This window comes from Mirounga angustirostris, unplaced genomic scaffold (assembly GCF_029215605.1).
Source record: "Mirounga angustirostris isolate CCGP_5_RB_7025 unplaced genomic scaffold, mMirAng1.0.hap1 SCAF_5, whole genome shotgun sequence".
NCBI classification, from domain to species: Eukaryota; Metazoa; Chordata; class Mammalia; order Carnivora; family Phocidae; genus Mirounga; species Mirounga angustirostris.
Window position 1 is genome coordinate 172,120,449 of NW_026991713.1, and position 26,886 is coordinate 172,147,334.

Genomic DNA, 26,886 nt, shown 5'->3' on the forward strand with positions numbered 1-26,886 from the left:
CGTATCTTAAAGGAGCAAAGGGAATCAAACCACAAGTTCTGCGCTCCATGGTATTAGCCCAACCTGTCCTGATCAAATTTTTTTACTGTTACCTTCCTTCCGAATTCACAGGTCACTGGCTGGGGGGGTTTTCATATCACTGTGGGAACCAGCATTTTTTCTTTGCTGTGGCAAAGCCATCATTTAAATATCTATGAAATGCTTTTTGTGGCTTGTTTATATACAAAGAGAATAAATACAAATTTCCTCCTCGTCACTGACGGACGTTTAATTAAAGGAAACAGAAGCTATCGCCCTTCCCCCAAACAGGTCATGGGAACCACAGGAGCCGATGAAAATCCCCGCACCCACATCACCAGAGAAGGGATCTTCATTTTTCTTCACTTTGCCAACGGGCGACGGCTTCACGAATGGTCATTTCTGAAAGCACCTGTAACTGGCTGAACAAGCCTCTCTCAAAAATAAGCTGGAAAACGCTCTACTAATGAAGAGCGCACATTTTTAAATGCAAACATGATTAGAACATCTCTGTCTTGGCCCTGCGCATTCCTCCCCCGAGAAGGCTAATCTGTGCTCATAGTTCACACATAGCGCACGCACACACACACACACACACACACAATATGGGCTCCTGGCACTTTGATTATGTGAACACACCTGACCCCAGGGAAATAGGCTGAGACCAGCCCCATATTTCAGACAAACCAAACAGCCAATAGACAGTAATGGCTTTAAGCTACTGATGGCTGGGGCCAAAAATGAAGAACCACTTAATCTTCTGAACGAAACTGTCAATGTTAGGAGGCCCGCGGCCGACCTTCCCCCTGATCTTAATCACAGCCACCTATGATAACAGAGTAGGGTTTATTTTTGTGCCTGGCTCCAGACTATGATGATCAATCCTTTGGTTGTGACTATTCTCTATGCACACAATGAACTAGGGCAAGTTAAGAGTGTATAGTTAGTTCACGGATCCCTGCAGTCACGCACAGAATGAAATTCGCCTAAGATCTAAAGTAATTCCATCAAAACTCTCAACACTTTATGAAGTCTCTCCGAGCTAATCTACAAATTCAGCGAAATTCCAATACAAAGCTCAACAGAATTTTAAAGATAGAAGTGGAAAAATGATTCTAAAAGTCATGTGGAAGTATAGTCTAGATCATTTTGAAGAGCCATGAGGACAGTCACTTCCCCTACTCGATACCCAGCCTTAGCAATGAGACTGGGAGAGGTGGACCCCGTGGAAAATGTTCTGGGACGAGGGGGTCTCTCATCGGGCAGGGAGAAACCTGCACCCAACAGCATCCACACAAATACATTACAGGCCCAATGTGAGAAGCAAAAACAAAAAACTACTAAAAGAAAACACAGGAGGCCGTCTTTATGACACGAGCATGGGGAAGATTTCTGAAATAAGATATGAGAAAATGTAAGCTTTACATCTACAACTGGAAAACATTCACCTGCATTAAAATTAAAATCTTCCAGCAACAAAGGACACTGTAAACATAGAGAAAAGACGGGCCACGGTCCAGGAGGAGATACCTGCAAAGCACACACATGAAGAAGGCCCCAATTCAGAATATTAAAACTGCCCACAAATCGGTAAGAAAAACAGCAAACAGCCCAATAGATAAAATAAGCAGAGGATATGAGCAGTTGAGACAAAAAAAAAAACACCATACAGGCAAGTCATTATACAAAAGGGTGTCCACTCACATCAGAAATAAGGAAATACAGCAAAAATCAGTGAGGACGTGGCCAGGAGCTCACCAGTGGGGAGCAAGGACCTGCCACACAGAGCTGGCCAAGGCTGTGACCGTGACCGCACTTCTGGGTGTCCACCCCAGAAAACTCCTGAAGTCACTGCTCCCCAGGAGGGGTATCATCATAAGGAAAGAGTATCAGCAACAACCAAAATTCCACCTGCCATCTCAATAGGGTGATGGATACATCTCCTGTGGTTCCCACACACAGCGGAATACTGTGTCACAGCTCAAATGAATAAACTAGATGCATATAGGCAGCACCCAGGACTAACTCTCTAAAAGGTAATACTTGGTGGGGGCACCTGGGTGGCTCAGTTGGTTAAGTGTCTGCCTTCGGCTCAGGTTGTGATTCCAGGGTCCTGGGATCGAGCCCCCATGTTGGGCTCCCTGCTCAGAGGGGAACCTGCTTCTCCCCCTCCCCTTGGCTCATGTTCTTTCTCTCTCTCAAATAAATAGATAAAATCTTTTAAAAAAATAAAAATAAAAGGTATCATTTGGTGAAAAAGGCAAGGTGTCAAAGGATACATACATATATAGCAAAATACCATTTGCATAAATAGTAAAATACATGTATCCTTACAAAGATACCCTCAGCTCACGGATGCATAAACATTGCTACGAATGCAAAAAGCATATGGAAAGGAAACATCAGTTTTAGGACGGGATTCCCATCTGAGGAAGAAGGTAGGAGAGGGAATGGAAGTGGGATTCGCGCTGTGTGCAAGGTATAATTTCTATTTGAAAAACCAGGCATCAGAGGCAAATGGGCAAAATGTCAACATCTATCCAATCTTCACGAAGGGCATGAAAATGTTTTGTTTTTCGTACTTTTCAGTATACCAGAAATATTTCACATAAAAAAATAATGAGCCCCGGTTACAAAGCTTGGTGTACAAGAGAATGAAGTCACTGCAGGTAAAATCCTATGTTGAGGCCTGTGAGTGGGGCTCAGCGGAGGCAAGGGGGCACGTACCTGCTGGATCTTTCTGCCTAAGTGGCTACCCCCTCAGACAAGCTCTTGAAAGAAACGTGCGTGGGGCACCTGGGTGGCTCAGTCGTTGGGCGTCTGCCTTCGGCTCGGGTCATGATCCCAGGGTCCTGGGATCGAGCCCCGCATCGGGCTCCCTGCTCGACGGGAAGCCTGCTTCTCCCTCTCCTACTCCCCCTGCTTCTGTTCCCTCTCTCACTGTGTGTCTCTCTGTCAAATAAATAAATAAAATCTTAAAAAAAAAAAAAAAAAAGAAAAAGAAAGAAAGAAACGTGCGCCAGGGTCTGTTTGGTGCAAAACCTTTTTAGGGGTGAAATATGTCCCGTCCCTTACAAATGCAAGGTTCTCGTGGCACAACAGTGAAAGCGATGGGGAAGGTGTCAGGGGCTGAGGTCGGAAAGGGTCGGGTTGTCACCAGCTGTCCAACCTCAGGATACTTGTCCCAGAGGCTCTCTGTGGCAGCCTCTTTAAAGCGCCCCAAGTGCAGAGTCAATGAATGGATGAAGAAATGGGGGGGTCAAAGCGGGGGCCCGACTGGCCTTCTGGAGCTGGAACGGTGACCTTCCAAATGTGAAGTAGGGAACCACCAGGAGGGGGGTCCTGCAGCTGGAAGGTGCGTCAGGGGGCGGTCATCCAGCCTGTGTTCTTCCCGCTACACGCACCGGGGAGTCCCTCTGCTGGGGAGCCAGGGGCAGGGGACGGAGGCTCTGCGTGCCTGGACTGCAGCCTCCAGAGCTCAGTAAAGGCTCCCTGAGGACCTGCTCTGGCACAGACCTGCGGCCAGTCGGCCTGGACTGAAAATCTCCCGCCACCTTCCCCGCTTATTAGCTGTGCTTCTTCCTCCTTCTCTCTGGGCCTCAGTTTCCCTCTCTTTGCAACAGAGATAAACACAGTCCTTACTTCATAGGCATCCTGTGTTAAATGAGCCAATCCATCCGAAGTGTTGAGAACACTGCTTGGCACACAGTGAGGGCTCAGCGTCAGCTGTTGTCACTGGCCGTTACGTACCGCTGTGGCCTGCAGCGACCAGAGCCCTCCAAATGGAGTCGCCCTGGGACACCCGTTCCACAGCCAGTGGGGTCACCATGACTCCTAGCTGCAGGCAAAATGAATTCTGAACAGAAAACCCCAAGAGGTAAAGCGGGTGGGGCCTGCTAAGAAGGGCAGCACCTAAGTCTGGGGCCCATGGGGAGGGCGCACCGGAGTGTGGCCTGAGGAGGGGGAGGGCCCGCTCTCCAGAGGCCCAGAGCTCGGCCACCGGGCACCACGCCATCACCTCCTCTCTCAGATCAAACTACAGAGGAGACCTGGCTGGCCTGGATCTCCAACCCGGGCCTCGGCAGAGCCAGAATCAGGATCCAAGTGTCCAGATTCCCAACCAAACACTCCTTGAACTCTACTGACTATATCCTAAGGTCTTTGGTCTTCCGGTAAAAATACTGGGCTCCAGACAAAATTACTATACTCTGCATGGGAGGCTCGTAATGCTCCTTGTAAACTTAACTTTTTACGCAACTCAAGGTTTGAAAGTTAAAACCAAGAGCTGACATGTTGGTGCATAATCAATGTTCGGGGATTAGTCACAACCACCCCGGTCGAAGCCCCCCGCCCCCCAGCTAAAGGAAGAAACACTTAAGACAACAAATCTCAGGGTCAGTGGGACCTGCCATCCCACTGTCTCTTTCTTGACTGACGTTATTTCAAGACAGAAAGTCAGCTTCTAGAAGCTAAAAGGAGACAGGGTAGCACAGTGGTGACGGCCTCATTCTCAGGAGCCTGCTGCCTGGTAGGCAGGTGGCTGACGCACTATAAAGTGGCACTCTTGTCACCCACCTCCCAGGGTGACCGTGAGGGGCCGTGTGGTGTTTGTACTGCACTCAGCATAATGCTTCGCTCTCAGTAAATAACAAATACTAATAAACAACAGTTCGCCACAATTCCAACCAAATTTTATTGCCTTCACATTTAGTCATTACGCCTTACAACCTGTACACAATAAAGGTATATCCTGGAGTAGATCCTCCACAGAACGACCTCCATTCAAAATGCATTTCATGGGAGGTTAATGATCAGAAAGACACGTTAGGGACTACGTGTAAAGAACCACTTCCGAAGAGTGAGTCCAAGCCCATGTATTTCCCTCTACGAACAGTCAAGCTCAGCCAACGGGAGAGAAAAACGACCATCTCTCTACATATGGAGGGAGCCTATTTTTATTTCATTTCATCTACTCAAGTCTGCAATAGTTGCAAAGGCTGATAGGCTGACTCTACACTGTAAGAGGATCTAGAAAATGTTCGTGTTCCTTTCTGGCTTTAAAATACACTCGTGAGGGACGCCTGGGTGGCTCAGTCAGTCGAGCGTCTGCCTTCAGCTCAGGTCATGATCCCAGGGTCCTGGGCTCGAGCCCCGTGTCTGTCAGGCTCCCTGCTCAGCGGGGAGCCTGCTTCTCCCTCTCCCTCTGCCCCTCTCCCCCTCATGCTCTCTCTCTCTCTGACAAATAAATAAATAAAACCTTTAAAAATTAAATAAAATACACTCGTGAACACAAATTCTCCTTTTGGAAGATTAGGTTTTAATAACATACATTCAACGCGCCATTTATTGAGCTTCTACTACTTGCCAAAGCTATTCTGGATATTCTACAAGTCGTCTGACTCATAACAACTCCGGGATAGTTGTCATCACTCCAGTGTTTGGACGAGAACACGGAGGCCCAGAAGGTTGTAGAGCTCAGTGTGGTGTCGACTAGACTTCCATACCACATGCATCTAATTACTGTCTCTTCCTTTTGACAGTTATTAAACTCTCAGATAATTTGTCTGTTATACTCAAAATAGCCCTTTAAAGACTGCTAGACACAGAAGGAAGCGACACATGGGCTCAGGAAGGAAAGGGAACGCCGGCCCTGTCCACGTTTCGGGGAGTGATCCGGACAGACGGCCCCATGGGGTTCACAGGAAGCAAGTGTGGCCTGGGCGGGGGGGGCTCCTGTGTCACCAACAATGCAGACTGAGAAATTAATCCTTCATTGATGACCTAAGAACTCACTTTTCTGGGCCAAAGGCAATGGAACAAAAAAAGGTATCCCTTAAACAACGGAACTTCCTAACATCCAAACCGAACAGCATCCCAGTCTCAGAAAGTAGAGGGACCGAATGTGATGTCTGAAAGTAACTGAGTGACAAAGATGATCAGGCTTTGAGCTGAAATTTTAGGGACCCCACTGCTAACCTGCCCAAATTCATCCTTGGCGGGGGAGGGTGCACCAAAAGGCGGTTTCCATCTTGACTCAAAAAACTGCCCTAACTCCCCGAAGAACCCTCACCCCACCCATACTCACTCACTCCCCTAGTGCCCCGTTTCAGTTCTGACCACCATCTGAAGCTATCCTGTCTGTATGCCATGTGTTGGTCACCGTCTGCCTGCCCCTCTATGAGAGCTGGAACCTTCTCTCTGTGCCTGCTGTCTCCCCAAACCTCAGATTGCCCCTGGCCCCTGGCAAGGGCTCAGAACTACTCGTAGAAGGGAGGGAGGGAGGAAAGAACATAGGACAGCAATGTCTGCTAGCACTTACTAGATGCTCCATCCATGTGAATTCATTTCACCTACCCAGCATCTGGGACATACATGATCAGTCCTGCAAACATACATGGGGCCGAGTGTCGGAATGCTTAGTGACCTTGGTCAAGATCACTTGGCCCGAACATCCACTCCACTTCTGGTGCGGGGCTGGACATTGACCTTCCAGGAATCTCACACACTTCTCATGTGACCCCCGGAAATACGCATGATATATTTCCGTTGATGAAGCAGCGAGCACCGGACTCGGGCTCAATCTGCTCGCACCCAAGCTAATTCCCCTGCTCCACAGGCCTCCTGGTGCCTTGGGCCATGCTACCGGGTCTGCCAGGACCTCAGGGTGGACAATGGCGCCACCAGCCATTGACTGACTTGGGGCTGACTTCAGTGTGACTTGCACCCATCACCACCTCACGCCTGAGGCAGGTTTTCTCACCAAGGGACCCTAAAGAGGAAATAACCTCTTGGGTTGATAACCTGGCTTAGAGGGTTTACTTGGTAACTGTTAAAAATCTCACTTTTAATTTTTAAACTTTTTCTAGTTAAAGTCTTATTATAACTTAACGGTGGGTGATTCTAGAATGATTAAACAACCGAGTTGATTATTTGAGCTTTATAATTTTGCCAGGTACCGGAGTAGCCTTTTAGAAACTAAGCTGGTGCTGCCAAAATGAAAATTCACCAGATACTTTTATGGGGGGAAGTTTCTTCAGAGTATTAGAACAGATGAGTAATTCCCTACCCCCACAAAGAGCGGCATTAACAAGAAAGTTGGAGAGAAAAGTCACATGCTGTCAAGTTTACCCTTTAAAGTATACAGTTCAGTGGTGTCGGACATACTCACAGAGTTCTGCAACCCTCACCACACCACCACCCAGTCAATTCCAGAACATTTTCTCCACGCAAGAAACCCCGGAAGTGTTAGGAGTCGCCCCCTTCCCCTGGCAACCTCTTGTCTACTTTCTGTCTCCGTGGATTTGCCTCTTCTTGACATTTCGTATAAACAGAATCCTGTGGCATTTTGCATCTGGCTTCTTGTACTGAGTGTAATGCTTTCAAAGTTCATCCACATCGGAGCAGGTGTCAATGCTTCTTTCCTTTTTTTGAATAATACTCCTCCTTTGTATGGACAGACGGTGTTTGTTTATCGATTCATCTGCCGATGGACATCTGGGGTGCTTTTTCTTGGGCTCTTTTGAATTATGCTGCTATGAACATTCGTGTGCAAGTTTTTGTGTGGACATGTTTTCAATTCCTTTGGATATATACCTGGGAGGGGGAAATGGTGGGTCATAGGGCAATGCTAAATTCAACATTTTGAAGAATTGCCAAGGAAAGGCATTTCTTGAATTCTTTTTTTTTAAATTCTGTACAAAAAAAATAAAATTGAAGCATCAAATAAAATGGTGTTAGCTGCCTGTCTGAGATATGAATCTTGTGGAGTAATCTGCATTTTTAAGAACTGTTTTGTAAAGAAAAGATTCCTAAATAAATGCTATAAATATGGTAAGACTTTTTCATGTTACAGTTGTCATCAAGTGTCCATGGAATGCCAAGTGCATGGCTCGATACAAAGGCCTTTCCCTTCAGAAGTGGGAGAAAGTAATTGTACTAGAGAGGCAGGCTCCCAGACCCCCAACATGTTGAGCAGTGTGCTGGGGGGGGGGGTGTCTAGCTGGTGTCCAGCCAGCATCCCCCGGTCTTCCAAGCTTGCAGGCCGCCTCCCCCATTGCTGCCTTCCCTGAAAGGCCCAAGTCCCGAGGGGCACATCTTGTCTGCCCTCCTCTGTGAAAGTCACAGTTTGTCAGTTGGCGCTGTGGGTCTTCAAAGAACCCACTCCCACGTCCAACAAGACACAAGGAAATTCACGCTGGTGTTTCTAGGCTTTTGCGTGCATTGATTTTAGAGTCTTATGAGGACGGAAGCAAAAAACAAAAATGTGGTTAAAACACAAAACACTGGTCAACTGAAGAGGGAGGCCAGCCTCTGGAGTCCGTCCATTTGTAGAAAAACAAGAGTGGAGAATTCGCTTGCTTCTCAACACAAACAATCCCGGTCGTTGCTAATAATGTCTAAGCACAGTGGTACGGTTAGAAAGGCACTGAGAGTCACATGTGAGCCCATGCACCGCACCCCCCCCCCTCGCCCGGGACCCCTGCAGGCGCCCCCGGCTTCTCACGGAGCCCCGGCCACACGGGCTCAAGGAAGCCCGTGCAGGACGTGTCCATCTGAGTCGCAGCTTGAACTGACTCTTTTTTTCCAGGCTGAGTCACTCCCTGCAGTGGCTATATAAAGGCTTAGAAGCAGTGACCAAATGCATCTGGGCCTGGGCCACGGCTATATATTACTGCCCCCGCCCTCCCCCGGCCTGCCGACTCCTCCTCTCACAGACTGGAGTGCACAAGGACTCCTGAAGCCTGCAACAGGGGAGTGGGGGGCCTGCGTGTGAGGGCCACGGCGCCGAGGGCCACGGCGCTGGGGCCTGCGCTCTCTTTTCTTACTCCCACCATCTGTCCTGATCAATACAGAGATGACCGTGGCTTTCCTGAAGGAGGTGCCACCACTCCACCCCCACCCCCACGCCCAGAGCGGGGAAGGGATCCACAGGCCTAGTTCGATTTGCTGACAGCATGAAGATTTCTTTCCGAGTCATACCTCGAGACGACTCTGGACTTTTTACAACAGTTTCCCAAGAGTATAAAATTCAGAAAAGCACGCCAGCCTGGGCCACAAGGGGTGAACTAAGATCATGCCACTCAGGAAACAGAAGCCAGTGAGCAGGCCCAAGGCCGCCTTGGGTGTGGACGGTGGTCAGTCCTGGCGCGGACCCCAGGCAGCCAGGCCCACGATGGTCAGGGCTGCGCTGGGCTCTGCCAGGACGACAGGAGCAAGAGAGGCCCCAGCACTTGGGCAGGAGGGACGCAGAAAACACGACCACGAATGTGAGCGCGGTGGGCCAGGTGTCAGGACGATTAACGCTCCAGGGAGCAAGACCTGTCGAGGCACAAGGACATCAGGGCACAAAGGACCACCGAGAGCCCCCAAACAGCAGCTCAGCTGATGTGGCCCCTTTACAGGAAACATAAATCGAACCTAGCCACGTTGGGCAGACAAGTGCCTAAGACGGATTCCAGGGTAGCAGCTAGACACACGGACAGGACACAAGTTGAGCCCTGAGTGTGGTTTTGTGATAAAAGGCCCTGCACACCCCGGGTCTTTGCTTCCTCTCTTCTCCTGCCCTCCCCTTCCTCCCCTCTCCGGGCAAAGGATGGTTCTTCCCTATCGAAAAGAGCTGAACAGAACAAACAAGAGCCCGTGCTCTTTGTGGAAGCAAATCGAACACTGAGGAATGCTCATTCTGCGAGCTGAGCATTCCAGAGCACCCGGGGACCTCGCCGTAGGGACATTGTGCTGCCATCCACCTCAGCGCCCCGCGGGTCACAGCACCAACTCAGGGCCCACACTGCCTGGGCCAAGTGGTGAAGACAAACTGGCCCAAGGAGTAAACTTAGCTGACAGAAGCACAAGAAAAAAGTCATGAATCCCTAGCATGGTCCCCTTCGAAGTCCCTGACTTTCTTTTTTTTTTTTTTTAAGATTTTTTATTTACTTGACAGTGAGAGATACAGCGAGAGAGGGAACACGAACAGGGGGAGTGGGAGAGGGAGAAGCAGGCTTCCCGCCGAGCAGGGAGCCCGATGTGGGACTCGATCCCAGGACCCCGGGATCATGACCTGAGCCGAAGGCAGACGCTTAACGACTGAGCCACCCAGGTGCCCCGGTCCCTGACTTTCAAGAAATGCCTTCGTTTCCAGGAGTGAGGAGTTGGCCCAGCATCCCTGGCTAGCTCTGGACATCCCCGCATGCTTCCATGTCCCTGGTCATCCGCTCTGCAGTCGGCTCTATCAATACGGCTGTCCCTTGGGGCATCAAAAGCCATCCTGGCCTGTACCTGGGAACCCTGATCATAGCAACAGAAGAGCAGAAGGCAAGCGCTTTCTGGTCTGTGCTACACACAGCTCGACCACCACCAACCTTCGAGAAAGCCAAGGCTGCCCCTCCCGCGCACATGCCACCAGCCTGCCCTCGCCCTTCACCAGCCTCAGGCGGGAGGAGAGTGCTGGCCAGCGCAGAGATGCTGGTCCCTGCTCATCCCGCCGGGGGTGGCCCACTCCTCAACCTGCCTCCCCAGAATCCCCTGCCGGAGCCCTCCTGGCATGGCGCAGCACGGCTGCAAATGTGGTCTCAGGGGCTGTGTTCGGAGCTGGGGGCTCCCAGACGAGTTCCAGGGAGGCCAGGAGCAGCTACTCATGTGCATTTCTTAGGGCAGCAGGTCCTTCCCATTCAGCACTATTTCGAAGGTTGAGAACCAAGGCGCGAAAAGCAGCCTAATTCACCTAAGTAAGGGTTCCAGAGGCCTATGTGGCTTAGAGCCTTACCACCACTGACAGTGTTTCTGGGGGGCAGGTCTGCTACCATCCTAGCACTTCACATGCCAGATCAGGATGTTGTGCTTGCTGCTAAGAAAGATAGGGAACTCTTTAAGAACAAGGATAGGATTGTGTCCTCAGGGTAGAACCATCTGGCACATGGAAGGTGTTCAAAAAGTATTTGTAAAACGATTGCCTATTACCACAAACCAACTTTTGAAATATTTTAAGCTGAAACTACCTGCATTTGTTGTGTCGTTTTAAAGTTCCCTGAGCTAGCTTTAAGGAGCAGAAATCGACCGTGTTCCAGAGCGTGTTCCAAGTTCACACCAGTAACGAACATGTCCTGGACTCTAGACGCCAGGCTTGTGCGAAGCCCTCCACACGTTCACATGCACGTACACAAATACACACACACAAATACATGCCGTACACACATACATACACACAAAGAATACACACCATTCACATATATACACAAATACACACCACACACACACAGAAAAAAACACACACCATACACAAATACACACGGATACACACCACACATATACACCATACAACATACAAATAAACACCACACACACACAAACACAAATACATTCCACACATACACATCATACACACACACCGCATACACACAAATACACAAACACAAATACATGCAAATACGTGCCATACACATACACACACAAAAATACACACAAATACACACCACTCACATATACAAATACACACCATACACAGAAAAAATACACACCATACACATACGCATATACAGCATACACACAAACACACATCATACACCCATACATACACACAGAGCAACCCTGTGAGCTGGGCCCTATCATCACACTTCGGATAGATGACAAAACTGAGACTTTGGGAAGCTAAGTAGTCTGCCAGAGCCACCAGGCTATAAGTCACCTGAGGTGATCTGTATGGAAAGTGACAGAACCTAGAAATACCCCAGTCTTTTATGTTCAACGCTCAATTATTAATTCAATAGGGAATGGATGTTTCGTTACAAAGTTAAAATTAAAAACCACTTTTCTTTGAAAGGGATTTTTCTGAATCAAGGCAACGTATAAAACTTTATTTTTGAAGTAATTGCAATGTTCTTCAACTTGACTACAATTTGGGGGTTAAAAAGACGTAAGCGATAATATCAACGGACTGTGAATGTATAATTCTAATGACAAAACTGAAACTTTTTAAAAAAAAAGTCCTCTAAATGAGAAACCTCCGAGGCTCTGGCCAGCGCGGCACCTGCCCCTCGGTGCTCCTATGGCTCATCCAGAAAGGAAGGAGCCGCCCGCGGCTATGAGGCCACCTGCAGAGCCCACCTTTCCCTCTGCACTTGAGCTTTTCCAGCTGCCCTCGGGCAGGGCCAGGTTGGAAAATATAATCTCCCTGTCGGGAGACCACCTTACTCACCTCTGACTTTTCTCTGGTGCCTAATCCTGCACATTAGATTCACTAGCTGTTCGGTAGACACTAGGAGCGCATTGTCTTCTTCCCCAGAACAAAGAGGGCCTGCAGCGTTTTCATCAGCCATGGGCACACCGTGGCCCTGACTCTGCCACGCTGTTCACCCTGGAACAAGGGCCCGCTCCTCACCTGGAGGCCCAACTTTGTGAGGTGTGAGCATCCTGGTCTGGGTCCACCCGAGGAAGACGCCTTTCCCGCCAACAAGCCAATTTTTTTTTTTTTTTTAACCCCTGAGAACAAAGTCCTAAGCAACCTTCATTTTTATATGCCTAATCTCTAAAAGAGTTTCCTCGACAATAAGTGTTAATTTGCTCAGGGGCTGAGTGGTCCGCCCAGCAGTATAGTCACAAGAAATAACTGGTGTTCGAGAAATATCAGGGCCACCCCCCCTGCACTGAGATCCCAAACAGACAATAGAATATCCCCTCTGGATCCCAGGCCCCGCACTCACCGGATCCAGCCACCCCCCCGCCCACACACTCACGTACTCCTTCCCTCTGTGTACCCCAGAGGCCTTGGCTATAGCTACTCACCCCCACCCTCATTCTGGCCTTCAGTGGCTTCACTATTTACCGAGAATTCTGGTTGGTTGCTGGCATAAGTGAACCTGACTGTCTTTTCCACCCGTTCTCGCCTCGTCATTCCCACAGGGACCCCCACCCAGATTTCAAGGACGGACCTGGGATAGGAAAATGCAAGGGGAGGTGTGGGAGCCTGTAAGCAGCTTCACCCTTCCCAGCTTCCCGGAAATTCCTGTGGCAGCAAGACTCTCCCTACCGCAGAAGGAGAAGCCTGAGCGAGCACTAGCCTCGACCCTCTGGCAAAGGCCAGGGCCCTTCTCCATGGAAGACAGTGTCTAAAAATGTGCCCTGCAAAGAAATGCCCCAAACGTCATTTACCACCCAAGCCGCTTCTTCCCTGAGCCTCTTCTATTTACTGGGATCGGGAGAGAAAAATGCAACATTTCAGGTGGGGCTTCCTCAAGCTCTGTGAGCTGGTCCCCCGTTTCCATGTCAGTGGAGGGGCCGTACCCAGAATTTTTCAGCTGGGCCCTCAGGGGCCCAAGGGGAAGCACCCCCCCACCTCAGGGGGCCCCAGCCCTTGGACCTGACAGGAGCCTGGGCCTCCAGAGGAACATCCAGGAACCCAGTTCTCCACTCCTCCTCACAGCACTTACCACAGGACAGGTCATGTTTACTTAGTGTTGTCTGCTGCCTTGGAAGGATGACCTTGACCTTCTGCTTTAGATTTTCTACAGAAACCCCTGGACTTGGGGTCAGCAAGGGAAGGGAAGTAAGAACCCAGGACAGCGGATGACAGCTCGTTACTGGAACAGTGTGAAGGGTGGCCGGAGAGACAGAGGTGAAGGGGGTCAGCCAGGGGACAGGGGGTCAAGGACAAGGAGGACAGCTTGGGAAACCCCACAGCTAGACCCTCCAGGAAGGCCTGCTCTGAAGCGGCCTGACAGGAGGAGAGCGACTAGAAGAAGGGGTCCTGCTGCCTGGCTGTTTTGTTGGCCCTAGTCTTTACTGGTGACAAGGTGGACCACGGAGCGCAGCAGCTCCCCCATCCCCTCGCGGAAGAGGACAACCTGGCACAGATCACTACAATGTGCACTTTTGCTTGGATAACACATGCAAGAGCCACATTTCACGGCAGGCCGGGTGAGGGTAAGGAGGGTGGGGGTAGCGGGTCTAAAATTTAAAACCCTTAAGGGGATCTGCCCCTGGAGGGCCCCCTTGCTTCCCATTGGGCTATCATGTTTTCTCCCCCAAATAGTTATTCTGAAAATAGAGGGTTAATTATTTGTTTCCCAAAATGAGTGACAACAGCGTGCCCTTGAACATTGGCACACCGGAAACGAGTCTACTTTTAAAAGTTCAAATCGCGTATCATTTTTTTCAGGAATACTGGGCAAATCAGAGGCATGCCTCCCAGAAGGCAGCTTTCCTTCCAGACCTGCTCCTTTGTCCTCCACAGAGGCACGTGGGCACCTGCGGTCCGCTCTCACCTGAGGGGGAGGGTGCAGGAGGCTGGGGCGAGGGCCCACGGCACGAAAACCATCGTGGGGCAAACCAGCAGGAGCTCCCAGAAAGCAATTCCCACATCTGTTCAACTGTCTTTCAAACTCTCCTTGCTTTTCACGTCTTACAAAGCCTTTGATAGGGACTGAGGGAACGAGAGGCCTAGGCAACAGACTAGGAAAATGCTGCCCGAGCCCCCCTAAACACTGCCTTTCAAACATGTACTTACAAGGGGAAAAAAAAAAAAAAGCCCGTGAGGAGCACGTTTGCAGTGCCCTTTAAAGCGTATTTCAGGCAACAGAAGCGTTTAACAGGCCCTACCAGGCTAAATGTCTGTTCTACAGGAAGGATCGGCACACTGCATCCTCAGATGGGTGCAGCCACCCACCACACCAGGGAAGGGGCCCTCTGAGGACCCCCCACACCCCATCCCACTATGCTCAGTGCTCCTGAGGACTTGGGGTGGCGTGCTAACAGACGTGGGCAAGGAGCGCGGGGGCCCAGAGGCCCGGATGGGCCACCCAACTGGCCACGTGCTCGCAAACACCCAACTGGGTCGGTGTCTGCCTCTGGAATGAGCTCGTGCCTCCTGGCATCCAGACAGCCCACCAGCGCCCCGGTCCCCCAGCCCGCAGAGGAGAACGCAGTCTGCTTACAACACGGCTCCCGGACACGGACGGGGACGGGGAGACCCCGCACCGAGACTGGGGCGGTACTGTGGCCTCACCTCTGGAGTGTTCTTCTTGAACTCTCGGCTCTGCTCGATAAGCCGCTTTCTAGACTGCTCGCTTTCATCTTGCCGGTTCGCCAGTACCGTGGCGGTGGCATCGAGTTCCCTCTGTGAAGATACAAAAAGGGGGGACGAGACTGTCACCGCGCTGCGTACCAGAGGAGATCACATTTGCATTTGACCAGAACCCAGGAGAGGCCCCCGTGGCCCCAGGGACCCTAGGCTCCGGGGCGGGGGGGGGGGGGGCAGCGGACACTGAGGCAGCTCCCCTCCAGCCCGAGTGCTGGTCCCAGAACACCAAACTGGCTCAGCCCGCCGTGCCCTGTTTCCATGCGCACCTCACAAGTGTCTGCTTCTATGACCGAACGCAAACTGTTTCTCTTTCCTAAACCCTGAGTCAGGCCGAGGCCCAGGTGCCATCCCACCCGGGAGTGGCTCATCTCTGTTCGTAACAAGCGTTCCTTCTTGCCCCATCTCTGCGCCCTGGTTCTTCGGCTTTACTCTGGGCTTCTCGGTGGGGTAATCTATTTGTCTTCAACAGTGTGGGCCTGGGATCTTTTGTGGTGATACTTGGTTTGCTTTCATTAACAGCATTTACCGTGGGCCTAATATACGCGAGGCACCACGTCCAGGACTATCCAAATTAACCTGTTACTTGTTTTCAGGAGGGACCTTTAAGAGGCAATTTCCAAGAATTGTGATTTGCAGGATGTGGTCAAGTCTGAACATGAGGCACCTGGAAACACTTGTTATCCTCCAACTATTTTCCTCGTACTGAAACCCCGAGAGTTGCCAGGAGCGGGTCCCCTGTAAGAGGACCTCTGCCCACGTGACAAAATGACACTCAAGCATCAGAGAACCTGTGCCCTGGCCTCGGGAATTCTGGGAGACGCTGCCAACAGGGCCGGTTTCAAACAAGGCTGCGGCAGATGGGCCCAGAGTGGTGTCCTGGCTGACAGCAGGGGCACAAGGACACGCGGCTGCGGTCACCGAAAGGCCCCTTTGCTCGCTGAGTGGCCTTCGTGATGAAAGACACATTTTGCTTAGGATTCAGTGTGGCTGCTCCCGGTGGCTTCTCTGCGGTGCGGCCCCTCCCCTGAGGCCCAGCAGAGCAAGGACCCAATCGAAGACCGCAAGGCGAGAGGCATCAGAGACAGAGATCCTTCCAGAGATGCCCAGGAAGCCTGTGAGTCCTCCCCACACCCCCAGCCACCCCGCGAAGTTCCACCTGCTTCCCTTTTGGGCGGAAGTCACCCAGGCAGGTCTGTAGGGCCTCCTGGTGGGCGCTCCACTCGCACATGACAGCGGGGGCCCCTGCCAGATGAGACGACAGGGCACTGGAGCCAACGTCCAGCGTGCTGTCAACGTGGAAACTGTAGACAGTTTTAAGGGGGGAGGGCGGTGGGGGAGGGGGCACAGACACCCCCCCCCCCACGCTCTCCCCTTTCGTGTTCCTGGCATGGCAGCAAATCTTGGGCAAACAAGTCCAAAAGAATAACATGGGCTGGGATTCAAGAACAGATGTCAAAGCTACTGCAGAAAAGAGGGAAACACTGCGCATTTTGATAGACCACATTTGAAACGCATCCCAGTCGAGTGAAGGCAGGAAAAAAGAGCAACCAAAACCGACGTGGCGGTGCGGGGACGGAGACGGCGAAGAGAGAGCAATCGCAGATCAGCAGAAGGCTTTTCAAAAATATAAACAATCTGCTCAGGAGGAGGGCCTAGGCGGCTATATTTAAGCGGCAGCAGCAGAAGTTATAAACCAAGGCTCCAAGAAGTGGGAGCAACGCCAGTATCGAAACAGGACAGAAAAAGTAGAGCTGACGTTTTGCTCCCATCGCCCGCAGGTGCAGAAAACGTGGAGAAAAACAAAGAGCTCGGACTGCTTTCAAGGAGGACCCTCCTCCCTGGGAGGGGGTATCACCCAGCTAGCCAGAACTGCTGGATACAGGGGGCACGGAGGTGACCGTGGGGCCTGGCCCTGACACCCCCCCACCTTCCCATCCAGGGGGACCGGCGTGGGGACGGTGGGGGCAGTGCCACGGGAGGCACGGAAGAGCCCTGGGGTTCCCACATGTCCCTCTCACTGGAATCCAGCCCAGCCTGGTGCCAAGGAGCCCCACGGGCATGTCCATCAGAAAGCCCAACTCAGAAGTGCTGAGCCCAGGACAGGTCCCTTGAGGGAAGGCAGCAAACCCACCTTTGTCACAAAGCCATGGGGCCAGTGCGCCTGGGGTGACCTGCTGCTGGCTGTTGGGGACCCGCCACGGGCCCCCCACACTCCCTTCCCCACGTGTGCAGACATACGCAGGTCCCACATGAGAAACCAACGGGAGGCTCCTAATGTAATAGGGCGCCACCACCCGCCACCATGAAAACAGACTGGCACAGCGAGGAGGAGAGCCTGCTCTTGCCCGGCCCCGGGGTTTGATTGGTCAGACTTGGGGCTCACGATCCTTGACCGGGTCCCTTGCAAAACCACCACCGAGTCCTTCTGAAGGACACCTTCTGAGGCTTTCTAAGGTTGTTGGGACAACGCAGAGAAGAGACAGCTATTAAACATAAGCCAAATACTGTTTTATTATCTACCCAGCCTGCCTATTCTCAAAGTGTCAAATATAATGACACATTAACAAGGGAATTTAATGGGTTTAGGGGAGGTGGCAGTGGGGGCCTAAAATACAGAACCCTCAGTCCCTGAGTCACTGATCACTTATTAAAAAAAAAAGAGCATGGAGAGTCCCCACATCCGTAAAGCACTAAAACCTCAGAAAAAGGGGAAGGGGGAAAGCAAAAACTGGGAACCAACTGAAGTATCCAACAAAGAGTGCGTCGACGTATCCACTCAAGGATCATTCGATAACGGTTTAAAAAAAGAAAAAAAGTAAAGAAGAAGAAGAAGGTAGCGGGAGGGGAAGAATGAAGCGGGGGAAATCGGAGGGGTAGACGAACCATGAGAGACGATGGACTCTGAAAAACAAACAGGGTTCTAGAGGGGAGGGGGGTGGGAGGATGGGTTAGCCTGGTGGTGGGTATTGAGGAGGGCACATTCTGCATGGAGCACTGGGTGTTATGCACAAACAATGAATCATGGAACACTTCATCTAAAACTAATGATGTACTGTATGGGGATTAACATAAGAATAAAAAAAAGAAAGAAAGAAAGAAAGAAAAAAAAAAAGAAAAAAGAAAGGTCCCATATGCACCAGGAGATGGGATGATCTTCAAGATATATTTAAGCAAAAAGAGCAAAGTGCAAAAACAATGCTAGTATTGTTTGAAAGGGTATCTATACATATCCTTACATAAGCTTTGATTGTCTCCAGAAAGATACAAAAGATTTGTAACTGCTTGGCTCTGAGAAGGCTTTGGGTGGGGGGCGGGGGGGGGGGGAGGGAGATGGACCTGCCCTTCAGCAGACGGCTGACCCTCGAAGAACACGGGTTTGAACTTTGCGGGGCCACTTAGGTGAGCATTTTTTATAGCGCAACACCGTAAATGTATTTTCTCTTCCTCATGATTTCCTTAATAACATTTTCGTTTCTTTAGCTGACTTTATTGCAGGAATACAGTATATAATACATGTGATATACAAAGTACGAGTTAATCGACTATTTATGCTATTGGTCCAGGCTCCCAGTCAACTATAGGTCCTGAGTGGTTAAGTTTCGGGGGCATCAAAAGTTCTATGTCGGGGGTGCCTGGGTGGCTCAGTCGTTAAGTGTCTGCCTTCGGCTCAGGTCATGATCCCCGGGTCCTGGGATCGAGCCCCACATCGGGCTCCCTGCTCAGCGGGGAGCCTACTTCTCCCTCTCCCACTCCCCCTGCTTGTGTTCCCTCTCTCGCTGTGTCTCTCTCTTTGTCAAATAAATAAATAAAATCTTTAAAAAAAAAAGTTATACGTGGATTTTCGACTATGCTGCGGGTCGGTGCCCCTAATCCTCACTGTTCAAGGGTCAAGTGTACATCTTCTGAGTATTTTAGCCATGTGCATATATTACCAAATTGGAAAAACTGTACTATATGTTCCTTTCTTAAATCCTGCTCATGTGAAAAAATACAGGTTTACATACAGAAATATATTTTACATCATGCGTCCCACACACGAGGGTTCACGGTCTGCACTGTCCACCTGCCCAGGAGCAAAGGCCTGGAATAGATGACCTCTTGACTCACTCTGGTAATTCAAAAAGTAAGGCCAGCCCGTCCTTTGTCAAAACAACAGCTGTTTCTTGCACAACGTGCTGCACACTGGCCAGTGTCTGGGCTTAGGAACGAGGAGGAGGTGGCCAGTTACAGAAAACACCGCTCACCCGGGCCAGAACTTTCCCAGGGAAGGGCAGAGGAGGGCGTCCCCTCCAAAACGATGTAGAAATATTCTAAACATCTGACAGCCCCAGGTCCGAAGGGATGGGAAGGTGGCAAGGCTGGCAGCAAAAACGTGGGGCCTCGGAACACACGGGCACTTCCAACTAGGCCGAAAGAGGCAGAAATTGTCCTGGGAAAGCGTCTCACGAGGACAGGCACCTGGATGCAGAAACTGCAATTTTTGTTCTAAGTCATCTAGTGGCAACGGACGCCAGGAGGTGACGAGGTCCAGAGCAAGACCAGTGGCTTTGGAGCCGAGGCCCCACGGGCGCAGGCACAGCCCTTGCCGGGAGATGGGGGGGCGGGGGGGGGGGGGGTGCTACCACATGGCTGTGGATGCCTGCAATCCTGCTTTTTTCACTGATGAGAATTTCCAGGATGCTTTTTCAACATTTCTGACAGATCCTCAAAGGGCACAGCTCCTTAACATTTAACTTTCTCTCTGCCTGAACTCCAGCCTCTCAGCCAAGTGTTAAAGATGTATTAAATACCAAAAATTAAAAAGTGCCAATAGTGGCCGAATTTAAAAGAAAATTTTCCCAAAGAAAACCAGTCTTCAGAATGTCACTGATCGGTTTGAAACTGCTCGCCTTTAGAGTAGGTATGTCAGCTGTTTGCCTGTATTAAATTGGGGGGGCATCTGCAGGGCTTCTGTGAGGCTCCCCTCCTAAAGCCCCCAGGCTAGGCCTGCCTCAGCTCCCTGATCCTTCTGGGCCTGGGGAGGTGGGCCCCCTCCCCCAGCACCCCTGGGCTGGAGCAAGGAAAGTATTCTCTGCTTATCGTCTGTAACTTGTATCCAAAGAGTTAGTTCATCTGGTGTTTCTTTCAGGCTCACCTGGCAAGCTAATCAAACAGCAAATCTTGACTACGAATTCAAAATGGCTTTATCAGTGAAACCACGAGGACTCAAACAAAAAGAGAAAGGCAACCCCAGTTTCTGAGTGGGGTAGTCCCTGGGGCTTTTTCTACTTCATTTCTAGCCACAGGGTCAGGGGGACAAATGGAAGCTGCTCTGGCTAAGACAGGGCTGTAAGGGGCCCAAGGCCACCTACCAGCCTCCTTCTGTCATCCCCCACCCCCCACCCAGCCCCCTACACAGAACATCTGAAGACCCTTCAGACGGTGGCCTCAGAGAAGCCTGGCTTGGAATCCAGGTTCCATCCCTGCTGTATCCTGTGTGGCTGTGGGCAAATGACATTCCCTCTCTGGAGGTAACGGAGATAAAGCATGTTCAATTCGCAGCATGGGACGTGCTCCCTCAAGAGCACGTACCATCCTGTACTATCCAAGCCACGCACTTGACCTCAGGCCCGAACTCAGTCTGCCACCCAGGTCGGGGGCTCCAGGGAGGTACAGATGAATCAGAAGCCGACTCCAACCTCCAGGTGCCCACGGTCCAGCCAAGGAACCAGGCAGGCACAGAAAAGCAACAAGACAGAAGGGACCGGGTCCGTGGAACCCAAACAGAGCAGAGGTTTGCAAGGGGAGAACATAACTCCCAGCAAGAAAGCCCTCCAAGTTTTCTCGAAAGATGCCCATCTCGGCTGGAGCCTGTGGGTGGGAGGGGCTTGGTCCCCACTGCCCTCCTCTTCCTCTTCCTCCCTCTCCTCCCCCGGGGCTCACTGAGTCCCTGGCACAACCAGTGGGAAAGGTGCTGTCAGAGACCAAGAACGGGGCTCAGAGGAACCAGCAGCCTGGTCAGCACCTCCCCCCCAGGATGGGGGTGGCAGAGGCCCAAGAGGAACACGCCAACATGGAAATAAGTGGGTTCAAATAGAAACATAAAGGCCATTTCCCCAAACTTGTCCACCAACAGTGACCAAGATGGCCACCGTAGTGGAGAGGTAGGTGTGCACATATTTCATGTGCTCGTATGTACATGAGATGCCTCTGGAAGGCCCTACAGAATACAAGACACAGGTACCACTCTGTATCCTGGGAGGAGAACGGACGAGCAAGGCAGTGGCCAGCGGTGACGTCCTCGCCCCTTCTCCCCCTCATTCCTTTTGAATTCTGAGCACCTAACTATAATGACATTTATCTTTCCAAATCTCCTTTCTTTCCCCTGTAACGGGATGCAGGCTTTGAGGGACAGATAAAGACCACAGAATGCCCCTCCCCATTCCTTTTAGAGCAGTGCTCCCCACGGAGCTGCAGGAAGTGCATTTTGTTCCGTTGGTGGGTGTGTGCACTGACCAAGGGCGATATTTAAAGGAGAACCTTGCAGAACACCCAAAGTAAATGCTACCACTTTCGCTTACTTTGTAAGTTTAGGTATAAGACCAAGTCTGACTCCACATTTCCCAAGTGCCCTTTGCAGACACTTGGTCCTCACCCATCGCTTTCCCGCTCATGATCTTTGATTCACCGCGAGTGCCACCTAAGTCTGAGTCACGGCTACAGTATTCTGTCATGTGATGGCAGGCGGGGGCCAGCAGTGAGCACTCCCACGCAGGAAGCCACACCTGCCACAGAAGTGACACGGACCTCAGTAGGGACCCCATCCACGGAGGGGCCGTGGATGAACTGAATGGAGAAAAATGGCACAACTAAAGGAGGCAGGGAAGGCAGGGATCGAGGAGTTGCACGGAGCTGCCGTTTGATGTTAAGACTTAGGTGCCCTGTGTTCCCTGGGGGCACCAGCGACCACGGAGCTGGGGGAGCTGTACGGGGGTGGGGGGGCAGGACACGTACACACCCTCCAGGAGAGGCAGGAGAGGGGATGCAACCCAGATCTGAGCTTGTCATTCCCTGCTCAGAGCCTCCAGTGGCTTCCTAGGGGGCCTCAGATAAGACCAGCAGGGCACGTTGGCCTTCCTCTGATGTCCCCAGAAGGCTGGGTCCCCTCCTTTCCCTCGGACCCTGAGCACCAGCCTTTCCCTCTGCTTGGAGGCCTATGCCTGCTCCCCTCCATCAAACTGTCGGATCTCTGACTGAATACCACTTCCCCGACCCCATCCCCTTCCACCCCACCAAGGCAGAGACTGTAAGGTGGGCAGCGAGTCTGGTTTGCAATTCTGTATGTGCATACAAGTGTGCGAGGTCAGTGTGTCTCCCCATGGGCCGTAAGCTCCAGCAGGGCCTGCCTTTTGCTCACTGCAGAATTCCCAGCGCTTCACACGGTGCTGGGGTACATCAGAGGTAGGCAGTCAATATTTGCCAAATGAAAGAATAAGCTTTTTAAAAAAGAAGGGAAAAAAAAGGCAAAATTATACCAGAAAGGGGACAAATTTAACAACTGCAAGGCTTCCGGTCAGAAAGAGAGATGGCTATAAGCACTGAGGCCATGAATGGCAGAGAATCTTCTGGGACAGTTCAGGAGACTAGGGGCTGAGGAGGAGGAGGGGGTCAGGCTGACAGAGCTGGCTTCTTGAAAGGCAAGATAGATGGAAGGAGGCAGGGGGGCCTGGAGGAGACCCACACTCCCTTCTTGCTTAGCCTCCAAGGATCCTGGGTCGAGCCTCAGAATGGTACCAGTTTATAAGAATTAGGATCATTTTGCCCAAGAGGGACTCCTCCCCGCCCTAGCAAGCTCTCCTAGCAGCCCAGGAAGCAACCTGCATCTGAGCTCCATGTGAAGAATGCAGAACGGGAACACGGGTGGGAAGAGTCCGTCCCAACAGTGCTTCAGGGTAAGTAGGCAGCAGCAAAGCAGAGCTGGGGTTCACTGTCGAGGCTCTTCCCCTGACTGTGGGAAGGGCCCCCAGAAGGAGACCCCAGGAGGGGTCCTGGGGAGCGAGTGCTCTTCCCAGGGCAGGGAGAGCGCTCTCTGGGGCAGCTGGTGCCGAGCCCAGCTCCCAGCAGGGGCTCAGTAAATGCTGGCCACGGAGAGGTGAGCTCTCTGGGTTAATCACACCCTGTGGCTCTCCGACTCAGGGAACAGAGAGGTGGGCATGTGGACAAAAGCAAGGGGACTGCCTATAGTTCAGGCTTCTAGCTCTCGGGGGGATGAGTCAGAAACACCGTGCGTGCACTCCAGCCCTTGCTGAGATCTCTATGCAGTGCAGCTCGTCTTCTCCCACCTTGGAGATCAGAGTCCAAGGAACAGGACGCAGCCTCCTGGCCGGATCCGCAGAGCCCAGTAGCTGTACTCCCAGCACTGGTTTCCCACCACGAGGGGGGTTCCTGCTCCCACACAGCCCCGGAGAAAGACAGGATCTCTGGGGCCGGCAATGGGGAGCAGGTGCCTGCAGGGTGGTGTGTTGGGGGACCAGCGTGCACACGGACCAGCCGAGCTATCTAACCTCAAGTGGGGACAGGACACTAATACACATCTCATGGGGCTGCCATGCAGATTAAATCGGGTAAAACGCCCACTACGATGGCTATGGTAGTTTCTCTTCTCCTCTCCCTATTGAAGCTGATCCCACCTTGTATAAAGATTATTCCCTCGTGCTCCTTTCACTCTGAAGATGGTACTGGCTGTCTAATACGTACTCAATAGTTCCCAATTCTGGGACATGACCTGTATTAGTTCCTGATCTAGGAAATTCAAGTGCAACGATTTACTCCAACATAGACTTACTGCCTGTAAGGCTACACCCCCGGGGATGGTGGGAGTGGGAGCGAACAGAGGCGCAGGCAAGGTGTCTCAGTGTCTACTTTTTAAACAGAATCTTCAATCCAGTGAATGCGTTACCGACTCAGAAAATAAAAGTGAATAAAAACAAACACATTGGCCTAACAGAGGCTACGGACACAAAGTTCTCCTACAAGCCCTTTTTTGTGAACTCTTTGGGATGGAGAAATTTCAATAGGGAACCAAGACTTTGTTTTTTGTTGTTTTTCACCCCGTTGCAAACCCACTATGCAAAGACAAAAATGCCAGATGTATCCAACAAGCATTGCGCTACATATAATACTTGCCAGACTCTCATTTAAACAGTGAGACGTGAGAGACGGTGTCTCGGTGATGCATAATGAAACATAGACGGATCGGAAGCCCACGTGGCGGGCGTGGGGGGGTGGGGTGGGGGGACTGCTGCAGGGAGACGGAAGTACGCCTTTAACCCAAAACGAGGCGGATTCTGCCTTACATACTGACCAAGCCAGAGAAAACTGCTGATATTTGCCCAGTTCTGAGCTATAATAATGCCTGTTTCCTAAGTAGCCTTCTTTCCTGCTCTCTTGGGCTCTATCACAAAACAAAACTAAATTCTTCGCACCAGCCTCTGCCTTGTAGACACACATGGCCCCACATGGCAGGAGTGCTCGCCCCTTCCCATCCTGGACTTCTCCAGAGAGCCCAAAGAAGCCCTCCTTCCTCCTCTCCTGGCCCCTCCACCTTGTCCTTGCTGTCTAGTTACCTCATTTGCTTGGGCTCGCTACCGCTTTCTCCCCCGTCTTGTTCCTGGGTTGAAGCGAGGGCCTCCTTGGCTGAGAGCGCCTTGTCTTCTGCCTTCTCTGTGCTTCCCCAGGCCATGGCCTGCACGGCCCACCCCCCCAACCCACCCCCCGCCTCGGGACTCACACTGGGGACAGAGGAGGGCTGCTGAGGTCCGACCTATTGGCAGCGCTCCCCCCCCCCCCCCCCCGCCTCCCAGGCCTGTGGGCCTTGGGTTGAACTTGAAAGAGAAGCAGCCACAGGAGCTTTGTTCATCCCACGTCACAGATGAGGAGACCGAGGCTGGGCAGGTAAGTGATGTCCTTACCTTGCTAACAGATGTCCAGGGAATAGGGACTCCCTGACATCCATCGTCCTTCTTACACTTAGTACACATCAGGAGACGCGTTTTCAAACCACATGAGAACTTGTCACAATTTTAAAACACCCATAAAAGTTTGATCCCGGGGGTTTGTGGTCTAGCTCTGGCTGTGGGACAGGAGATGGGTGGGTGTCAGAGAGAACAGACACCCCGAGTCCCCACAACTGCATTCGGAACGCAGAGAGGCTGGCCTGTCAACCAAGTAATTGGACCCAGGGGACACTTAATTGAAGTAGGGGGACGAATGGGAATTGCACGAGCCACATGAGGCTAGGTCCACTGAAATTAGAGATTCCGTTTCTCCATTGCCGTAACCACGTTTTGAGCTCCAGTGGCAACTACACTTGATGACACAGACAAAGACCATTCCATCAACGCACCACACAGCGCTGGTCTAGAATGACTCTCCGGGTTCTGAGGCGGAAGCTATTAACTGTTACACAGCTGACATTTAACAGACTGATGAAACTGACGGGTGGCTGGTAGGATTGGCCCCAAGTGCATCACGAAGGGGTCAGCGGAGCTGACCGAGAGAGCCGAACCCAGACCTGGAGGACCATCTCCATGGAAGCTGAGGCTCTCTGCAGTAAACCACAGGGGCGCCCCTGCCCCGCGCCCCAGCTTAACACACTTGACTTTCTCCAGCCAGCAGGAGGGAAGGTCATGGGCCAAAGATGAAGCAGGGACAGGAAAAACGTGTTTTAATCTCAAAAAATAATTAAGCCCCTGCCAGGAGGAAAAACTCTGATCTCATCTATGCTGGTAAACGTTTTCCTCCTAAAGTATTTGTTTCAGAAATAAAGCCTTTAATTTGAATGCTTTAGGAGCCAAAATTTCGGTCTGTTGAAAATATTTGTTTCCATTGTTTGGCAGGAATCAATTTGTTAGGGCACCAGCCACTCTGGCAACGACTCCCTTTACTTCTCTGGGAAAACGCTTGGCGGCAAAGCCATCCACCGCCCTGCAGCTCTCGCCCGCGCGCGCCTCTCTGTTTGGGCTATCCCAGCCACAAATATCTGCCGGCACAGACAGGCTGTGCACCAAGCCAACCGGCCAGTGCCTGTGCTGGGACGGAGCCGCTTCGAGGGTCAGTAGGATTATATGACCGGGCTTGGTGGGCAATCAGCTGAATCTGATTATCGGAATCAGAGCCCATTTCATTTAATTATTTTGTGAGTGGGAGAAGACTTGTCACCCAATCGTGGGTGATTTTTCCATACAGCCCCGTCTTTTATGGCACGGATGAGGCCTAGGAAGTGAGCAGCTGGAGAATTTCTGGGAGACCAGGCTCCATCCTGGCTGCAAATCGCCAGGTCACCAAAACACCCTGAGCCTTGGTTTGCTCATCTGTAAAATACACCACCTACCCAGGCTCACAGGGTTGCTGGAAAACCACAAGGCATGAAGAATAAGAAAATCTCTTGGAAGTTAAAAAGGCTCCACAAAAATGGTAGCTCTTACTCTCTTCTGCTAGGGTAAAGTATCCTCCAACGTCCTCACTTAAGCCTTTTTTGTACGCTACGGGGGCGAAGGGGGGGGCGCGCTGAAGAGACAGATCATGAAAGTTAAAAGCTATCACAGTTATAGGTGAAGTGCTAATAACTTCATTTTGAAACTGTCAGGTTGGGTTTTTTTTAAATCACAGCTGTGGCTTGCACCAGAACTCTACCTGTAGCTACATTCCCTTCTCACATTTTAATTAACAAATAAAACTCCCCCAAAGCTCTCAAAATGGTTTTTTGTGGGTTTTTTTGCCTAGAATTTAGGAGGAAAAGTTAAAAAGAAAAAAAGATA

At 51.3% G+C, this 26,886-nt stretch overlaps 1 protein-coding gene across 9 annotated transcripts in view; it reads right to left on the reverse strand.

Annotated features, from left to right (window-relative positions):
* CUX1 (cut like homeobox 1) overlaps nt 1-26,886 on the reverse strand; it is a 353,404-nt gene that overhangs the window by 261,796 nt on the left and 64,722 nt on the right. For all 9 annotated transcript variants that reach the window (XM_045875616.3, XM_045875615.3, XM_045875614.3 and 6 more), the window contains exon 2: nt 15,014-15,124. In XM_045875616.3, coding sequence (XP_045731572.1) covers nt 15,014-15,124 — 111 coding nt within the window. The remainder of the gene's footprint in view (nt 1-15,013; nt 15,125-26,886) is intronic.